This window comes from Eumetopias jubatus, unplaced genomic scaffold (assembly GCF_037043125.1).
Source record: "Eumetopias jubatus isolate StellerSeaLion01/CBP00866 unplaced genomic scaffold, mEumJub1_p1.0 scaffold_1, whole genome shotgun sequence".
Taxonomy (NCBI): Eukaryota; Metazoa; Chordata; class Mammalia; order Carnivora; family Otariidae; genus Eumetopias; species Eumetopias jubatus.
The window spans coordinates 3,762,097-3,776,145 of NW_028274807.1; the positions used below are offsets into that span (position 1 = coordinate 3,762,097).

The 14,049-nt window shown below is 54.8% G+C and overlaps 1 protein-coding gene across 3 annotated transcripts in view; it reads right to left on the reverse strand.

The window, feature by feature from the left end:
* SLC37A1 (solute carrier family 37 member 1) overlaps positions 1–14,049 on the reverse strand; it is a 62,058-nt gene that overhangs the window by 12,154 nt on the left and 35,855 nt on the right. For all 3 annotated transcript variants that reach the window (XM_028126431.2, XM_028126430.2, XM_028126432.2), the window contains 6 exons: positions 9,527–9,658; positions 6,950–7,040; positions 4,674–4,736; positions 4,095–4,180; positions 3,088–3,136; positions 1,859–1,932 (listed from right to left, as the gene is read on the reverse strand). In XM_028126431.2, coding sequence (XP_027982232.1) covers positions 1,859–1,932; positions 3,088–3,136; positions 4,095–4,180; positions 4,674–4,736; positions 6,950–7,040; positions 9,527–9,658 — 495 coding nt within the window. The remainder of the gene's footprint in view (positions 1–1,858; positions 1,933–3,087; positions 3,137–4,094; positions 4,181–4,673; positions 4,737–6,949; positions 7,041–9,526; positions 9,659–14,049) is intronic.

Sequence of the window (14,049 nt, forward strand, 5' to 3'; positions counted from 1 at the left end):
GAAATAATGCCTGGAAGCCTAAAACTACACAAATAAACCCAAGACGGCAACAACAGATGCTTGTATGTGTGCCCACATAAAGATACAAAATAAAGCAGCACACACACGAGCAATATCCGCGTTTCCTGGAGTCTGGAGTCCCTCTTCTGTCCTTGATCCCACGGGGCAGACAACTGTTAGTGGTCCGGGGTGGACCCTTCCAGAATTTTCTGTGCCCCGTGCACGCAGGAGCACAGAGGTGGGCCTGTTGTGGACTCCCCAGTGCCCCTCCCTCCACTTCCCTTTGCTGACCTGGCAGGGCAGGGCCTCTGGTTGCCTCGGACGTGGAAGGGCCTGAGGTGCTGAGAACAGCACAGGCGTCGCTGGGCAAGGCGCAGTGCCAGGGAGATGCCCGGCCCAGAGAGGAGGGTAGGGGGCAGATGCGGGGTCCGCAGCCGCCCGGGCTTGCCACGGTTTCCACGCAGGAGAAGGAGCGAGGGGCTGGTGAGTTCGGGGTCTGATTCTAGGAGGACTTGAGGGAGGTGCAGAAGAGAAGCAGGGTCCTTGGAGGGGCCGCAAAGTTCCGGGGGCCTCGGGGGTGCATCGGGGAGGGGAGGCCGGCCATCTGGCCCAGGAAGCGACAAACCAGCTCTGGGCAACTGCTTATGAATTTGAATGAGCTTCTAATTTTCGAATAGTCTTAGGTGCCCGGAATTCTGCACGATCGTACACAGGGCTGTGTGCCCTGCACCCACTTTGTGTCACAGCTGCCACTATGAGGGGCCCAACACTGACGGTCAGCATCACTTAACACGCTGGGTGCTAGCTACTGTCTACTTTGATCTCTTTCTGTCCAGGGCCCCACGTGACATTTAGCCACAGCACGTCTCCTGATGGGTCCTCACGCTTGCTCTTTCCGACGCCACCGACAGCCTCGAGCGGAACGCCCCTCTGCTGGGCTGTGTGCGACGCCTTCCTCGTGAGGAGACTGGGTGGTGGGTCTGGGGAGGGAGGCCACAGAGGTGCAGTGCCATCTTCGGGGACGTGCCCAGGGGGCAGGCCGTCACACGCCCGGTCACTGTCGGCGTGGCTGTGGCCCCCTCGTGGGCGTGTCTGTCAGGTCTCCCCGTAGCCACCCTGCTCCCCCGCCCTTGGGAGGAAGTCGCTGGGTGCAGCCCACACCTAAGGAGAGCAAGGCGTGCCCCCTCTCTCCGAGGACAGAGCATCCACAGAGAGTCTGTACGGGGCATTTGTCTCTTTTCTCCCATTTGTGTAGGGAAACAGCTTTTTAAAGAGGACTTTGTATCTCGGTGCAGCGTTCCCTACAGATGGGGGCATCTGACGACCGTGTGAAATGTCTCTCATGTCAGGTGGATGAGGGTGGCCCTGCCTCCACGGGGTCCTAGGAGCATGGAGGCCGGGCTCTCCTGATCAGGAGTCCAAGGTCACCTTGTCAGCAGCTATTCCTGTGGATCCCAAGGCAGACCAGCAGAGGGCCAGGCACAGAGGGGGCCGGATGAAGGGAGGAGCCGACCCCGCTGGGTCTCCATCTGGGCCCCAAGGCCGGGCTCTGGGGTGCACGGCCACCAGCCCCCGGGGGTTAAGCAAGGGCAGCATGGAGGAGTGAGCCAGCGAGCTGGGTCCTGACCGCGGGCCTCGCATGAGCCCCTTCACCTCGACTCGGCGCCCTCGTGTATGCAACAGGGCCAGTAGCTCCCCGCATTTGCTTCAGAAGACTCTTAAAACCATAGGGATTGTTCATAGGGAAAAAGCTGCTTCTACAAAGACACGGTTTTACTAAGGGCGACCATCTCTGTCAAGAACGGCTGAGAGGACCGGCCCCTGCCTCTGCTCCGAGCTCAGACGCGTGGCCACTCACCAGGTCGGCAGAGACGGCGGTCGTGATCAGGGCGTACGGCCCGCTGACCAGGGCCCCGCTGAGGAGCAGCATGGCTGTGGGAACCAGAAACCAGAAGGAGGGATTTAGTAGCAAAACGGTGCCCTCTGGGAGAGCCTCCACGGCCTCAGCCGCCCCGAGGTGAGCAGCCTGGCGTCAGGCACGGGCCTGGCCTGAGCGGAACGCACGCAGGCGGGTGCTGGGAAGGCGGCCCGCACGTCTGGGGTGTGGTGACTGCCGGGCCAAGTGTGGTGAGCATCTTCCTTTAAACCTGCCTGGATGTGTTTTTAAGTCCTCTCACGCTCCCCCGAAGGCTCCGGCTGTGTCCAGAGGGCCCAGTACTCCCGTTTCCTCAACGGGCGCAGCTGGGGACACCCCAGGAGCGAGCAGAACCCTGGTGCCCCGAGTGTGACCGTGCCCTGGGCGTGCCGGTGCCCCTGTCATCGGTGCTGGCCGGGTGCTAACACCAGCCACGGCCTTCTCTGCAGTGGAAAGGGTTCGCTCCCTCTCAGCGCCCACAGCTGTTGGTTCCCTGAGGGGAACCCGCAGACCCAGCGTAGCCGAGCACCCGAGGGCAGGATAACATGCTTATTTCTACACGGTCCTCCAGGCTCACTTTCTCAAGCTAGCCTCTGGTTCACACTCTGTGCAGTAGCTCCTGGACCACCAGGTCGCGGGAAACCCCATGGTCCCTCACGTCAGCAACCTGCCTTCTGGATAACTTCTGATGGGATCACACACAGCCTGCTTCCTTCCCAGACCCCACGGCCAGCTTGTTATGACAGAAAGAATATTCACCAACCGTCAGAGCCATCATCGGATAGCGCTGCCTGCGGGAAGTTAAAAAGAGCCCCCCAGTGTCATGCAACTGCTCTCAGGATGGCAGGTGACAGAAGCCAGCTGGGAGCCTATCCCCTGCCCGGCTCCGGCCCGCTCCCGCCCGCCAGGGCTGCAGGCCTGAGGCTTCTCTGGGGGCCTCCTTGCGGCCCCGGAGCCGGCAGCCTGCGCTCTTCTACGCCTGCGCTCAGACCTGCAGATGGGCAAGCCTCCCTCGGGGAGCAGGTGTCCCGCCCAGAGAGGGACACGGGCCTACTGCAGCCACACCAACGCTCCAGCTGTATCAGCCAAATCTGTGCTGATTTTCTACTTTGTCTCAGCAAGCTGTGTGGACAGAACCCGGGTGCGCAACAAGAAAAGCCTCACGGACTCACCGATCGTGGCTTCGAGGCCCATTTTGCTGATGGTGGAGAATATGTAGAGCTGCCAAGGGTGTAAACACAGGGGAACCATGGGTTAGCACAGGTGGCCGAACACCGCCCAGGAGCCTGTCCTTCCGAAAAGCCAGGCAGAGGATTCTCAGGCACCAGCGGGAGATGAGCCTCGGTGCCCACGCGCAGGGTCTGACGGCACCCCCCACTCTGAGCTCCCAGGGCTGCCGGACGCGGCCTGGGGCAGCTCTCCCTGGGCTCCGTGTGACCGTCTCCTTCTCAGGCTATCCCCCTGAACAGCTGCAGCGGCTGAAGGGGGTCCTGTGTCAGGGGCCACACCGACGCTTGCTCAGTAAAGGTTCTTAGAGGGTCTGTGCTGGCCAGTGTCCCAGGCCCCCAGATGACTGGCAGCTAGGCCTTGTTGTGGGGACACGGCCCGGCGGACTAGCAGACGGGCAGATGCGTACAACGCAAGTTGAGTAATGGCGTTATTCCCAAAATTACCATGAACTGATTGAGAAACCCTCACATTCCCTCTGGGAGGGAGGGGTGCTACCAGCACCCTCAGTTTTCGGACGAGGAAACAGGCCCAGAGAGGGAAGGTCACCTGCCCAAGGTCGTGTGACACCAAATGCATGAAAAGCAGAATCCAGCACGATGGTGGGCAGGGTCAGCGCTGCCTGGGGAGGTAGGGGACCCTAGAGGCTGAGCAGGAGCCTGTGGGGGAGGGGAGAGGGGCCGGGGAGGGAGCACCCCACAGGGAGCCAGGGATGAACGAAGAGGTGGGCCGGCAATGTGCAGGGGGCACGGGAGGCGTCTGGGGGAGTGGGCCCGGCAGGCTGAGGGGCATGCTGAGGGGTTTGGAGGTTATAGCCAGCACCCAGAAACCATGAGCCATGAATGGGGCTGAGTCTGGGCGTGACGTGACAGTGTTTACTGGTGGGGAGGGAGGCTGCTTCTGGAGGCTTGGGGCCTGGACAGGGGAGGGGTGCAGCGGGGGCTGGACTCACCGTCGGGGCTGCGAGCAGCAGCATCAGGCCACAGGTGGAGGCCCTTTTCTCCAGCCGGTCTGAGATCACACCTGCCAGGATCCCACCTGCAACACAGAGGGGTGAGGCCTGGGGTGCTTGGGTCCCCAGGGCAAGAGCCCATCGAGAGGAAGCGGAGTGTACAAGAGAATCAGCTCCTTCCCCATGTCCCTGTCCATGTTCACCATCTCAGTGAACAGGCCTCATGGGGCTGTGGGCAGAGGTAGGCGACCCGGGGGCATCTCCCCGTGAGACGGAGGGCAAGTCTCGGGTCTGGTTCCAGGCTGGCCCCGAAGCCCCTTCACTGTCAGGGCACTTAAACCACCAGTCTGCCCCTGCTCCCTGCTTCCAAGGGAGCGCCAGTTCGGGCTCGGAGTCAGGTGCGGGACAGGGGACCGTCACTCGGAGGGACGGCCGTAACGTCCACTCGGGTGATGCGACGTTTTGGGGAACGTGTGTTCCTCTCAACAGGAAGTCAGCTCAGAGAGAACACAGGCCCAGGCGCTCACCTACCGCGGGCAAAGTTTCCCATCCAAGTACAACAGGGAGGGAAGGACTCACCGAAGATCCCGCCCACATCAAACAGGGTGGAGAGCTCCCCGGCTTGTCTGGCGTCCAGGTGATCTAACAAAACGACAAGTGTCCTGGTGAGCAAGTCACAGCAAAGGAAGACTACACATGGCACTCTTTTGTGTCCTAAGGGTGACTTACACCAATAGCAGCTAGCAGTTGACTCTGCAGCCCCCTATGCAGGTAAACACGCAGAAAAGATGAAAACCACTCTTTACCAAGAAATGAGGATTTGCCCAGCTCAGCCTAATTACCATTCTCTGGTTCAGTGTCCCCCAGGGGTGGCCATAAGTTGTGCGCAGCAGAGAAGGCGGTAAGAACTGCCTGGCACAGGGAGGCTCTGGCACGGCGGGAGGGCCACGGACCCTGGCCGGCTGACCCTGAGGCTTTGGGTCTGGAGGGACTGGAGCTCCTCACACAGCAGAGGTAGGAAGCCACGCTGGGCTCCCCGGGGGACTCAGCTTGGCCCGTGCAGGAGAAGTGGGCTGGGGAAGCATTTGGGACCACAGGTCAAGTCCAGCCTTTCCTGGTGACCTCAGTGCCACATACAAGGGACTTGGCTTTTTTAACCACCGGGACTGGGAAAGCCAGCAATTCGTGACTAGAGTCCTGGAAATGTCACCCCTTCTGCAATCACAGGGAACAAAGGAAGAAAGAAGGTAGGGTACCTGTCTACGCTGCATGTGGCCTCCCTGCCCTAATGGAGTCACGTGACAGGGAGCAGCTCCTTACTGTCCCCCCTAATGTGGACGGCCCCCTTACTGCCTCACTGCTGTCCCTGTGAAACCCAGCCCTCTTGCCTCGGGCTCACGGCCACCGCTGCTTGTCCTTAGTGACCACCAGGAATATGTGGTGTTGGGGCCCAGGGCAGGCCGCCCCAGGACAGGCCACTTTGGAATAAAGATTATTTTCAGTTAAGGGGGCACCCGGGTGGCTCAGTCGGTTAAGGGTCTGACTCTTGATTTCGGCTCAGGTCATGACCTCAGGGTCGTGAGATCGAGCCCCGCGTCAGGCTCTGAGCTTAGAGTGGAGTCTGCTTGAGATTCTCTCTCCCTCCCTCCCTCTGCTCATGCTCTCTCTAAATAAATAAATAAAAACGTTTATTTCGTGTTCAAGTAATTAAAACCCAGCAGATTCAGCAAAAGCTCTCTGCCTCCCCCACAACTGCCTAGCTTTATACTGGGAAGGGGAGCCTGTACCAGCGAGGGAGCTATTACCAAAGACTCCCCTTTATCTAAGGAACTGATCTGCATAAGGGGGCAACCTTGTGTTTTCCAAACACCTCCTCTCACCTGCCCGCTAATGCGCTTTTGCCCCCCTGTACCCCCAGACCCAAGCCCGCTCCTGAGTTCATATAAGCTTCACGTTACCTCACTGTCTTTGAACTGTCCCTGTCTGTGTGGATTCCCCGTACACACGCTCTTAACTGTGATTTTCTCTGGGCACCTGTCACAGGGCACTTTGATTGTAAGTCCAGCTAGAAGGACCATAGGGCAGAGGAAGGTCTTCCTCCCCGACAGTGGTCTGTGCTCTATGAACCCCCATGTTCCAAATCTCCCCTCATTGTCACATCCCCAGAGCCCACATCTCTGCGGGGCCCTGGTTCCTTTCCGTTCTCCTTGCAATCCCTGGCTCCTGGGCCCAGAGGCTCCAGGGCCCTCCCTGACTGTCCCCCAACCCCCTTCAGCCGTGGTTGCAGCCCCTGCACTCAGCATCTCTTAAGAACGGCTGGTGCCCCCTCTTGACCTTCCCTCTGTGGTCACACACAGCACAGGGGTGCACGGTGCCGGTGGGCCGGTGCATTCTGTCCTCTCTACAGCTTCAGCCACGGCCGGACTTAGGAAACAGGCTGTCAGCTGTCCCTAAAATTAGAGCTCACCTCCAAGGAGCAATTTCCAGGTCAGATGACTCAGCATTTATTATCTCAGATCCCCGGGGCCTCTCCTCCTCATGGGAGGGTGTGACCTGAAGTTCGATGTAGCCTAGATTGAAATGCAGGCCGCCCCAGATAGGAAGAGCCCCCTGGAGCTGGCAGCCACAGCTGGGAACATGGGGCCCCTTAAGCCCCATCAGAGTTATTACGGCAATACAACTTCCATATCTGAATTCTCTTTCTGCCTCTACTTTTCTACTAATCACACTGTTTGATCCAAAAGTACGTCTCAACTCATCGTGCATCATGAGGCTCTAGAAATCAGCACATAAAAGGGAGTCCAGATCACAGCCCCTGCACGAACGTAACATCGGTGCTTCCAGCAAGAACTCACCCACGTTTGTGATGTACAGAGGAAGCCAGAAGAGGAAGGTATAGCTGACCAACTTTGCAAACAGCAAACACAGAGAGAACTCGATCACACCCTGAAAAAGAGAGAGCCAGTCTTTATCCCAAGTGTGTACACAGCAGGTTTATTGAAACGAGCAACACAATTATGAGTTACTTCAGTCCCATAAAAACAGCTGGCATGTCTGTCTGGTGGGGCACCTGCAGAAGCCGCGGGGAGTGGGAGGCGGCATCTGTGGGTCAGGGTGCTGCCCGAGGATGGGGGTGGCAGGGGTGGTCAGAGGACCCGCCCACGGCCACTCTTGCAGCACCTGCCTATCTTTGCAGATGGAGACCCAAGGTCTTGACGTCAGATCAGAGTCCATAAAAGTATGCGCTGATTTGATTCCCACACCACAATGCTCTGGAAACCTAGCTGTTAAAGGAGTTCTCAAAGAGCGTGCCTGGAGGGGCCACCTCGCCACTGTGCACGTGGTGTTCTCTCTCCTTTTGCCAGAAACCACTGCAAACCACGCAGCAGCCGACACACACAGGACAGGCCTTCCGACCAGTCACAGCGCACACACATGCCCACACCTGCACCCAACAAAGTGGGGGCACTGGGAAGACACCAGGAAGAGAAATGCGGGTCTTGACGAGGACCCCGGGGCCTGCGGTCTTACAGCTGCTGTCAGAGTCCTGTCTGTGTTCTACCCGAGCTCTGTTCTTAGAAAGACATGGCATCACGAGACACGCATCCCAGACATCTTCGGGAGGTCTGGGTGAGACACGGGGTAACGCTAGGGTGTCACGCTGTGTGCGCACAGGGACACCCACCAAACTAGGCAGAGAACACAAATCTCACTTTATGCGATTCTGGAATTACCCGAGTTAGTGTCTCACAGTGGCTAGCTCGGTCCGAGGATGCGCGCGCGGCTCATGGCATGAGGACCACACGCCCAGCGCGGTGCTCGCCACTGTCCTGAGCGACCTCATTCAATCCTTGGAACCGTAAGTATTGCACCGAGCCCCAAGCCCCGTTGCAGATGAGGAAACAGAGGCTCAGAGTGGCTGGCACACTTGCCTGGGACCCCCAGCGCATCTGTGGCGGCGCCAGGCCGGGCCACAGTGCCACCTTCGCCCTGCAACTGTGCGCCCTACCCTCAGCCGAGCAGCCACACGATAAGGCACCACCGGGAAAGTTACTAGTTGTTATTAAGGGTGAGTTTTTATTTAAACGCTGCCAGCCCACATTCTCAGTGGCTCTGGGAGCCCCGGCCTGGCCTTCCACGCTCCCTGCTGGCTGGACGCCCAGCTTCATCTGGGTGCTGCCAGGACTTTCTGTTCTCCAGCACAAGTTCTCTGACGTTCTTTCACTTCGGTAACGTGATTCTCAGGTCCCGGGTGTACTGTTTATATTTCCTGCCTCACCCAGTCGCTAAAGGGCCTCTGGGCCTCTGCCCCCTCAGCCCTTTCTCACTGGGGGCCGCATGAGCCTCCCTGGTGAGGCTGACCATGTCTGTGTGTGAGGTCGGCAGTAGCTCCCTGGTGAGGCTGACCATGTCTGTGTGTGAGGTCGGCAGTAGCTCCGCTGATATCACACCCAAGGGCAGGAGTTCAGACATTTCTAGGTGCGGTCCACCGGCCTGGCCACAACATGGGCCTGGACATCCTCCCCCACATGGGCAGTGTTTGCGATCTCCCCTCTCCACCTGCTTATGCCCTGGGCTCTGCCTTCATTGCCCGCCATGGCTCGCCATGTTAGAAGAACACATTTTCCACGTGTCCTTTGTGAGCCCCCCAGATTCTCTGCTGAGGGAGCCCATGAATTTCATACAAGAAAAACCTAAAGCAACAAGAAATCTCACCACGGCACAGCTCCCTGCCCCGTGTGGAAAATCCTCTCCCTGGACCTCCTTCATGCCCTCACCACACACCAGCGCGCCCACCAGCAGGTGCTCCGTGTGCCCGTCAGCCTGGAGCCAGGGCCCACCGCCTCAGCACGGCCCAGCACTCTGATCTTTAAACAACGAACAGAGTCTGCGGACCAGCAGCATTGTCTGCCCAGGGGCTTGTCTTTTCCCTTGGCTCTGCACACTACCCCCCCACTCCTTCCGTTAGCACGTGCAGCTCCAACACACCAGCTTTGTTCTCCTAAAAGCATGTTAAAGGGTAAAGCAAACCGAGTGGGCTCACCCACACTCCAGAGCGGGACTCGGAGACAGTGCCCCCCACACCCGCCCCGGGGGCTCACACTCAGGGTCTTCAGGCTCAGGGAGGGGCTGGGCCACGGGGCAAGGGGCTTGCTGGAACCAGATGTTCTGGTTTCCTAAGTGGAGATGGGAAGCCCTATTTGTCAACGAAATGGGTGAACTTCTACATGGAGGCAACTAATTTTGAAAAATTGAAAGCTTAGTGTGAGGCAAACAGACACCGCAGCCTTACTCAGTCCCGAGACTGCCTGTTGGCAACCTCTGGTTTGTGCAGGAGAGTACATAACCATGGGTTTCTTTTGTTAAGCTTGATCATCAAGAGGAGGCACAAATGCCCCTTCCTGAAACTCCCCCCAGGCGCGCGTACTCACGGGGATCCTCAAGGCCCCGGTGAAGCTGATGGCGGCCGTGCTGCTCCCGCCATCAGCTGGGAGGACAATGACGTGGTTCTGATGGACGGGGTGCTTTCCGTCTGACAGCAACAAGCACTGCATCTCAGGGTCCTGGAGGTGAATCCCATTGGGAAGGAAAGAGAGGAGAAAAGGTGTTAGCAGGGAGTGTGCATCTGGCTGAGTGGGGCCAGAACTCCTGAGCAGGACGCGGCTCCCCTAGGTCATGGGGTCATCCTGGGTATGCTGCTCACCGGGTCCTCACCTTAGAGGTCTGAACGCCCATGTGTCTCTAGGAAATGCTAACTAGAAACAGGCAAAATCCTTTGACCCAGCAATCTAGGAATCTATTTGTGAAAGATAATTTGAAAGGTGGAAAAATACCATAAACTGAACGTTGCACCACCAGGGAGAACTGGTCAAGTGCGTCCATATAAAGGACATATCTTGCGGTTGTTAAAAAAAAAAAAAAAAAAAAAAAGCTGGTGAGATTTTAATGCTTATGTCCCATTAACTGCATTTTCATTATGATCTTTAAAAACATTTAGTATATACCTATTACATATCTAGGTAACTAGCGGGATCTAATTATAGGGGAAAAAGGCAGATAAATTCTAAACTGACAATGATCACTGAGTAACTGAATTATGTGTGATTTTTAGGGAAAGGTCAATAGGTCAATAAATTCTTTACATGGCCCTGTATTTTCTAAGGAGTTCACAATGGACACTCATTACCAGAAATAACATTATTTTAAAATTCATAAAGCACTTCCAATATTCTGTAAATTCCAATTCTGGACATTCCTAAAGGACAGTTTGCCTTCATTAAAGCAAAGAACAGTGCTCCCCAGTTCCGGGGTGGGGGCCAAGTCAGAGCCAAGATGATCTAAAGATGTTCTTCATGAGTGAACCATGAAGGTCCAAAACTTACAAAGAAATGTTTCTGTGCATCACAGTTTTATTGTGTTTATCTCACTACAACCTTTGCAAGTTTCAAAGTGCAGTTAAATGAGGAAAAAAGAAACGAATAATGTGTTGCCATATTCCTCTCTCGATATTTAGAATTCTTTTCCAGGGAAGAACAGAAATTGGCATCCTGGAAGGAAGGCTCCAGCAGCCGGCCCCTGGGGCGACCCAAGGTTCCCATCACTGAGAAGCTGACGTCCAACAACGATGTGGCCTGGTGATGGGCCTACTCACACTTCAGCATATAATCTGACGTTTCTGAGGATGACAAATCCCCAGTGAAACCGCACATCTTCCTAACGACAATTCCATAACAGCATACAGAAACAGAGAACTAGGGTCTGAGTCTGTAGTAAAGAACTTTTCTCTCTTGAATGACACCGCTAGTGGTCCCGTTCAGGAGACCGAATCGATAGTTGTCAATCGCAGGTAAACACCGCAATCTCCGGGGCTGTGAGGGAGCCCGGCACTCGGGCTGCACCCTGGACCAGTCACAGCAATCTTGGGGGACAGGCCCCGGGAGAGTCTGGTGTGCAGTCAAGGCTGAAAACTGCAGGACAGGTTCTGTTTAGTTTTTAAGAATTTTAAGGTATGAATTATGATATAACAGAAATCATTCAACAATATGTGGTTTCATCAATTTCATGAATACTGTCACCAAACCCATGAAATTCCTATATCTTATTAAATTGCTTCATTGAAAAAAAGATGTATTAAAACAAACTTGCAAATGAATGGAATGAAGAGTCTAAACTAGGAAATGTATGAACTATAGGAAAAAATAGACTTTTAGACCAATTATAGGAAAAAATACTTTCAGATTCATTACTTTCAAATGAATTGACACCTATGTGTAGCTATCAATATACATAGTTACTATACTATTTTAATAAAATATTTGATTTTTTATCTTAATTCCCATATAGTTAACGTACAGTTTAGGGTGCACGATATGGTGATTCATCACATTACATACGACACCCGGTGCTCATCACAACAGGTGCACCCCTCCTGAATCCCCATTGCCTGTTTCCCCCATCACCCTGCCTACCTCCCCTCTGGTGACCATCAGTAACTGTTCCTTGGTTTGTCTCTCTCTTTTTCCCCTTTGCTCTTTTAATTCCACATGAGTGAGATCATATGGTATTTGTCTTTCTCTATTTTGCTTAGCATAATACCCTCTAGCTCCATCCATGTTGCTGCTACAGCAAAATTTCATTCTTTTTTATGGCTGAGTAATATCCCCCCCCCCACACACACACCTTCACTTCTCCTTTAACCATTCATCTATCAATGGATACTTGGGCTGCTTCCATATCTTGGCTACTGTAAATAATGCTGCAATAAACATAGGAGTGCATGTATCCTTTGAATTAGTGTTTTTGTATATTTTGGGTAAATACCTAGTAGTGTGATTTCTGGATCATAGTGTAATTCAATTTTTAACTTTTTGAGGACCCTCCATACCGTTTTCCAGAGTGGCTGCACCAGCTTGCATTCCCACCAACAGTGTAGGAGGGTTCCCCTTTCTCTGCATCCTCGCCAACATCTGTCGTTTCCTGTGTTGTTAATTTTAGCCAGTCTGACTGGTGTGAGGTGGTATCTGATTGTGGTTTTGATTTGCATTTCCCTGACAATGAGTGACGTTGAGCACCTTTGCACGTGTCTGTTGGCCATCTGGATGTCTTCTTTGGAGAAATGTCTGTTCATGTCTTCTGCCCATTTTTAAATTGTATTGTCGTTGTTTGGTGTTGAGCTTTACAAGTTCTTCACAGATTTTGAATACTAACCCTTTATCAGATATGTCAATTGCAAATATCTTCTCCCATTCCGTAGGCTGCCTTTTAGTTTTGGTGTTTCCTTCACTGTGCAGAAGCTTTTTATTTTGAGAGGTCCCAACAGTTAATTTTTGGTTTTATTTCCCTTGCCTCAGGAGACATATCTAGAAAGATGTTGTTAGGGCTGATATCAGAGACCTTACTATCTGTGCTCTCCTCTAGGATTTCTATGGTTTCGGATCTAGGACAGGTGTTTGTAAACACTAAAGCAGGCTCTCCAGGGGATGGCATGCAACCAGATAAAGAGAAAACACAGAGTGAACAGATCCTGCTCAGGTAAGAGAAGAGGGGCTCCAGCCTAGAGCAGGAATTGCACACGGAAACCAACCCGGCCCTTCCCGGGTCTGTAAAGCATTTCTGGGCCACTCGCTGGGCTGGTGGAAAGCCCCAGATCCAGCCCTTCAGCTCTTTAGCTAAGCTTGGCCTTTGTTGGAAAGGGCGCCCTGCCCACAGCCACTCATCTTTATGCACAGCTCGGGGGCTCCCAGCTACCAAATTCCAGTCCTTTGCAGTGTCTGGAGGACACAGAGGGAAAGTGGGAAGTCACAGTGGGTTTTCCAAAACAAACCAGGAGAGCAAAGCTGCCTCCTTACAGAGCCAGAGACCCCCTGGGTCGACCAGGACGTGGGAAGCTGTGCATCAGGGGCCCTACAGAGTCTGATGGCACCTCTGGAGCCCTCGGCGGGGGGATGGGCCTTCTTCAGCCAGGGAATCCCACTCCTAGGCTTAGGAGTCAGAGAGCAACAGGGCTCCATGCGATTAAAACAGACACAGACACACGCACGGCGGGGGGAGGGGAAGCGTGTAATAATGCACTAATCTAAACGTGATAAGCCCACGCCATGCCCTCCGCTGCCTGCAGCTACACTGTGCCAGAAGGTCGCCCCCAGGGAACTGGGGATTCCTACTGGTGTGCCACGTGGAGTCACCTTTAGCATTAAAACACCCACTCAGTGCTCAGGAAGTGTTTGCTGAGCCACAGCCAATCAGAAAGATCCTCAGAGAAGCCAAGGATGGGCAATGACACGTGACCGCAAGGTGACAAACTTTGACCATCCACGAGCCAATCATCATAAAGACCCGAAGTAGGGAAGAGGGTCCTCCTGGCTCCGTGAGGCCAGAGCCCCTTCCTCATCGCTCATCCTTGCTTCTTCACCCGCCCCTTTCCTTTCGCCCTTCCTCACGAAGTTGTTCAGCATCCTGCCTGGCACAGAAACGGTGATGATGCGGGGGCTGGGTGACGTTTAATTCCCAGCCCAGAAGATCTGAGCCAGGTCATTCTGGGAAAGGGGACACCAGGATGTCCGGCCGAGCTTGGGGGGCGTCCAGCCCCGTGACCCGAGAGCCACCTCCAGTGCCTGAGCCCTTCCTGCCACATAAGGGACAAGGGACCAAAACCTGCTTGGTCGTGAGCACGTCAGGGTCAGCCTGCGGTGTGGCCAGGCCCGAAGAGACAAGACCTGCCAAGGCCTCTCCGGTGACATGTTAGTCAATACACTTTGGCAGAAGGAGCAGGAAAGGGAAGAGGGAAGTGACACTCGAGAAGACAGGGCCAGCTCGACTGGTCAGTACTGCGCCGCAACACAGGGTCCAGGGTCTTGACTCAAAGGAAAAAGTAAGTCTTCAGTAACAATCAGGAGTTACAGCCGTTCGGACATTGACTGACACCTGATGCTGTGGACCCACTATCTGTGTTCCT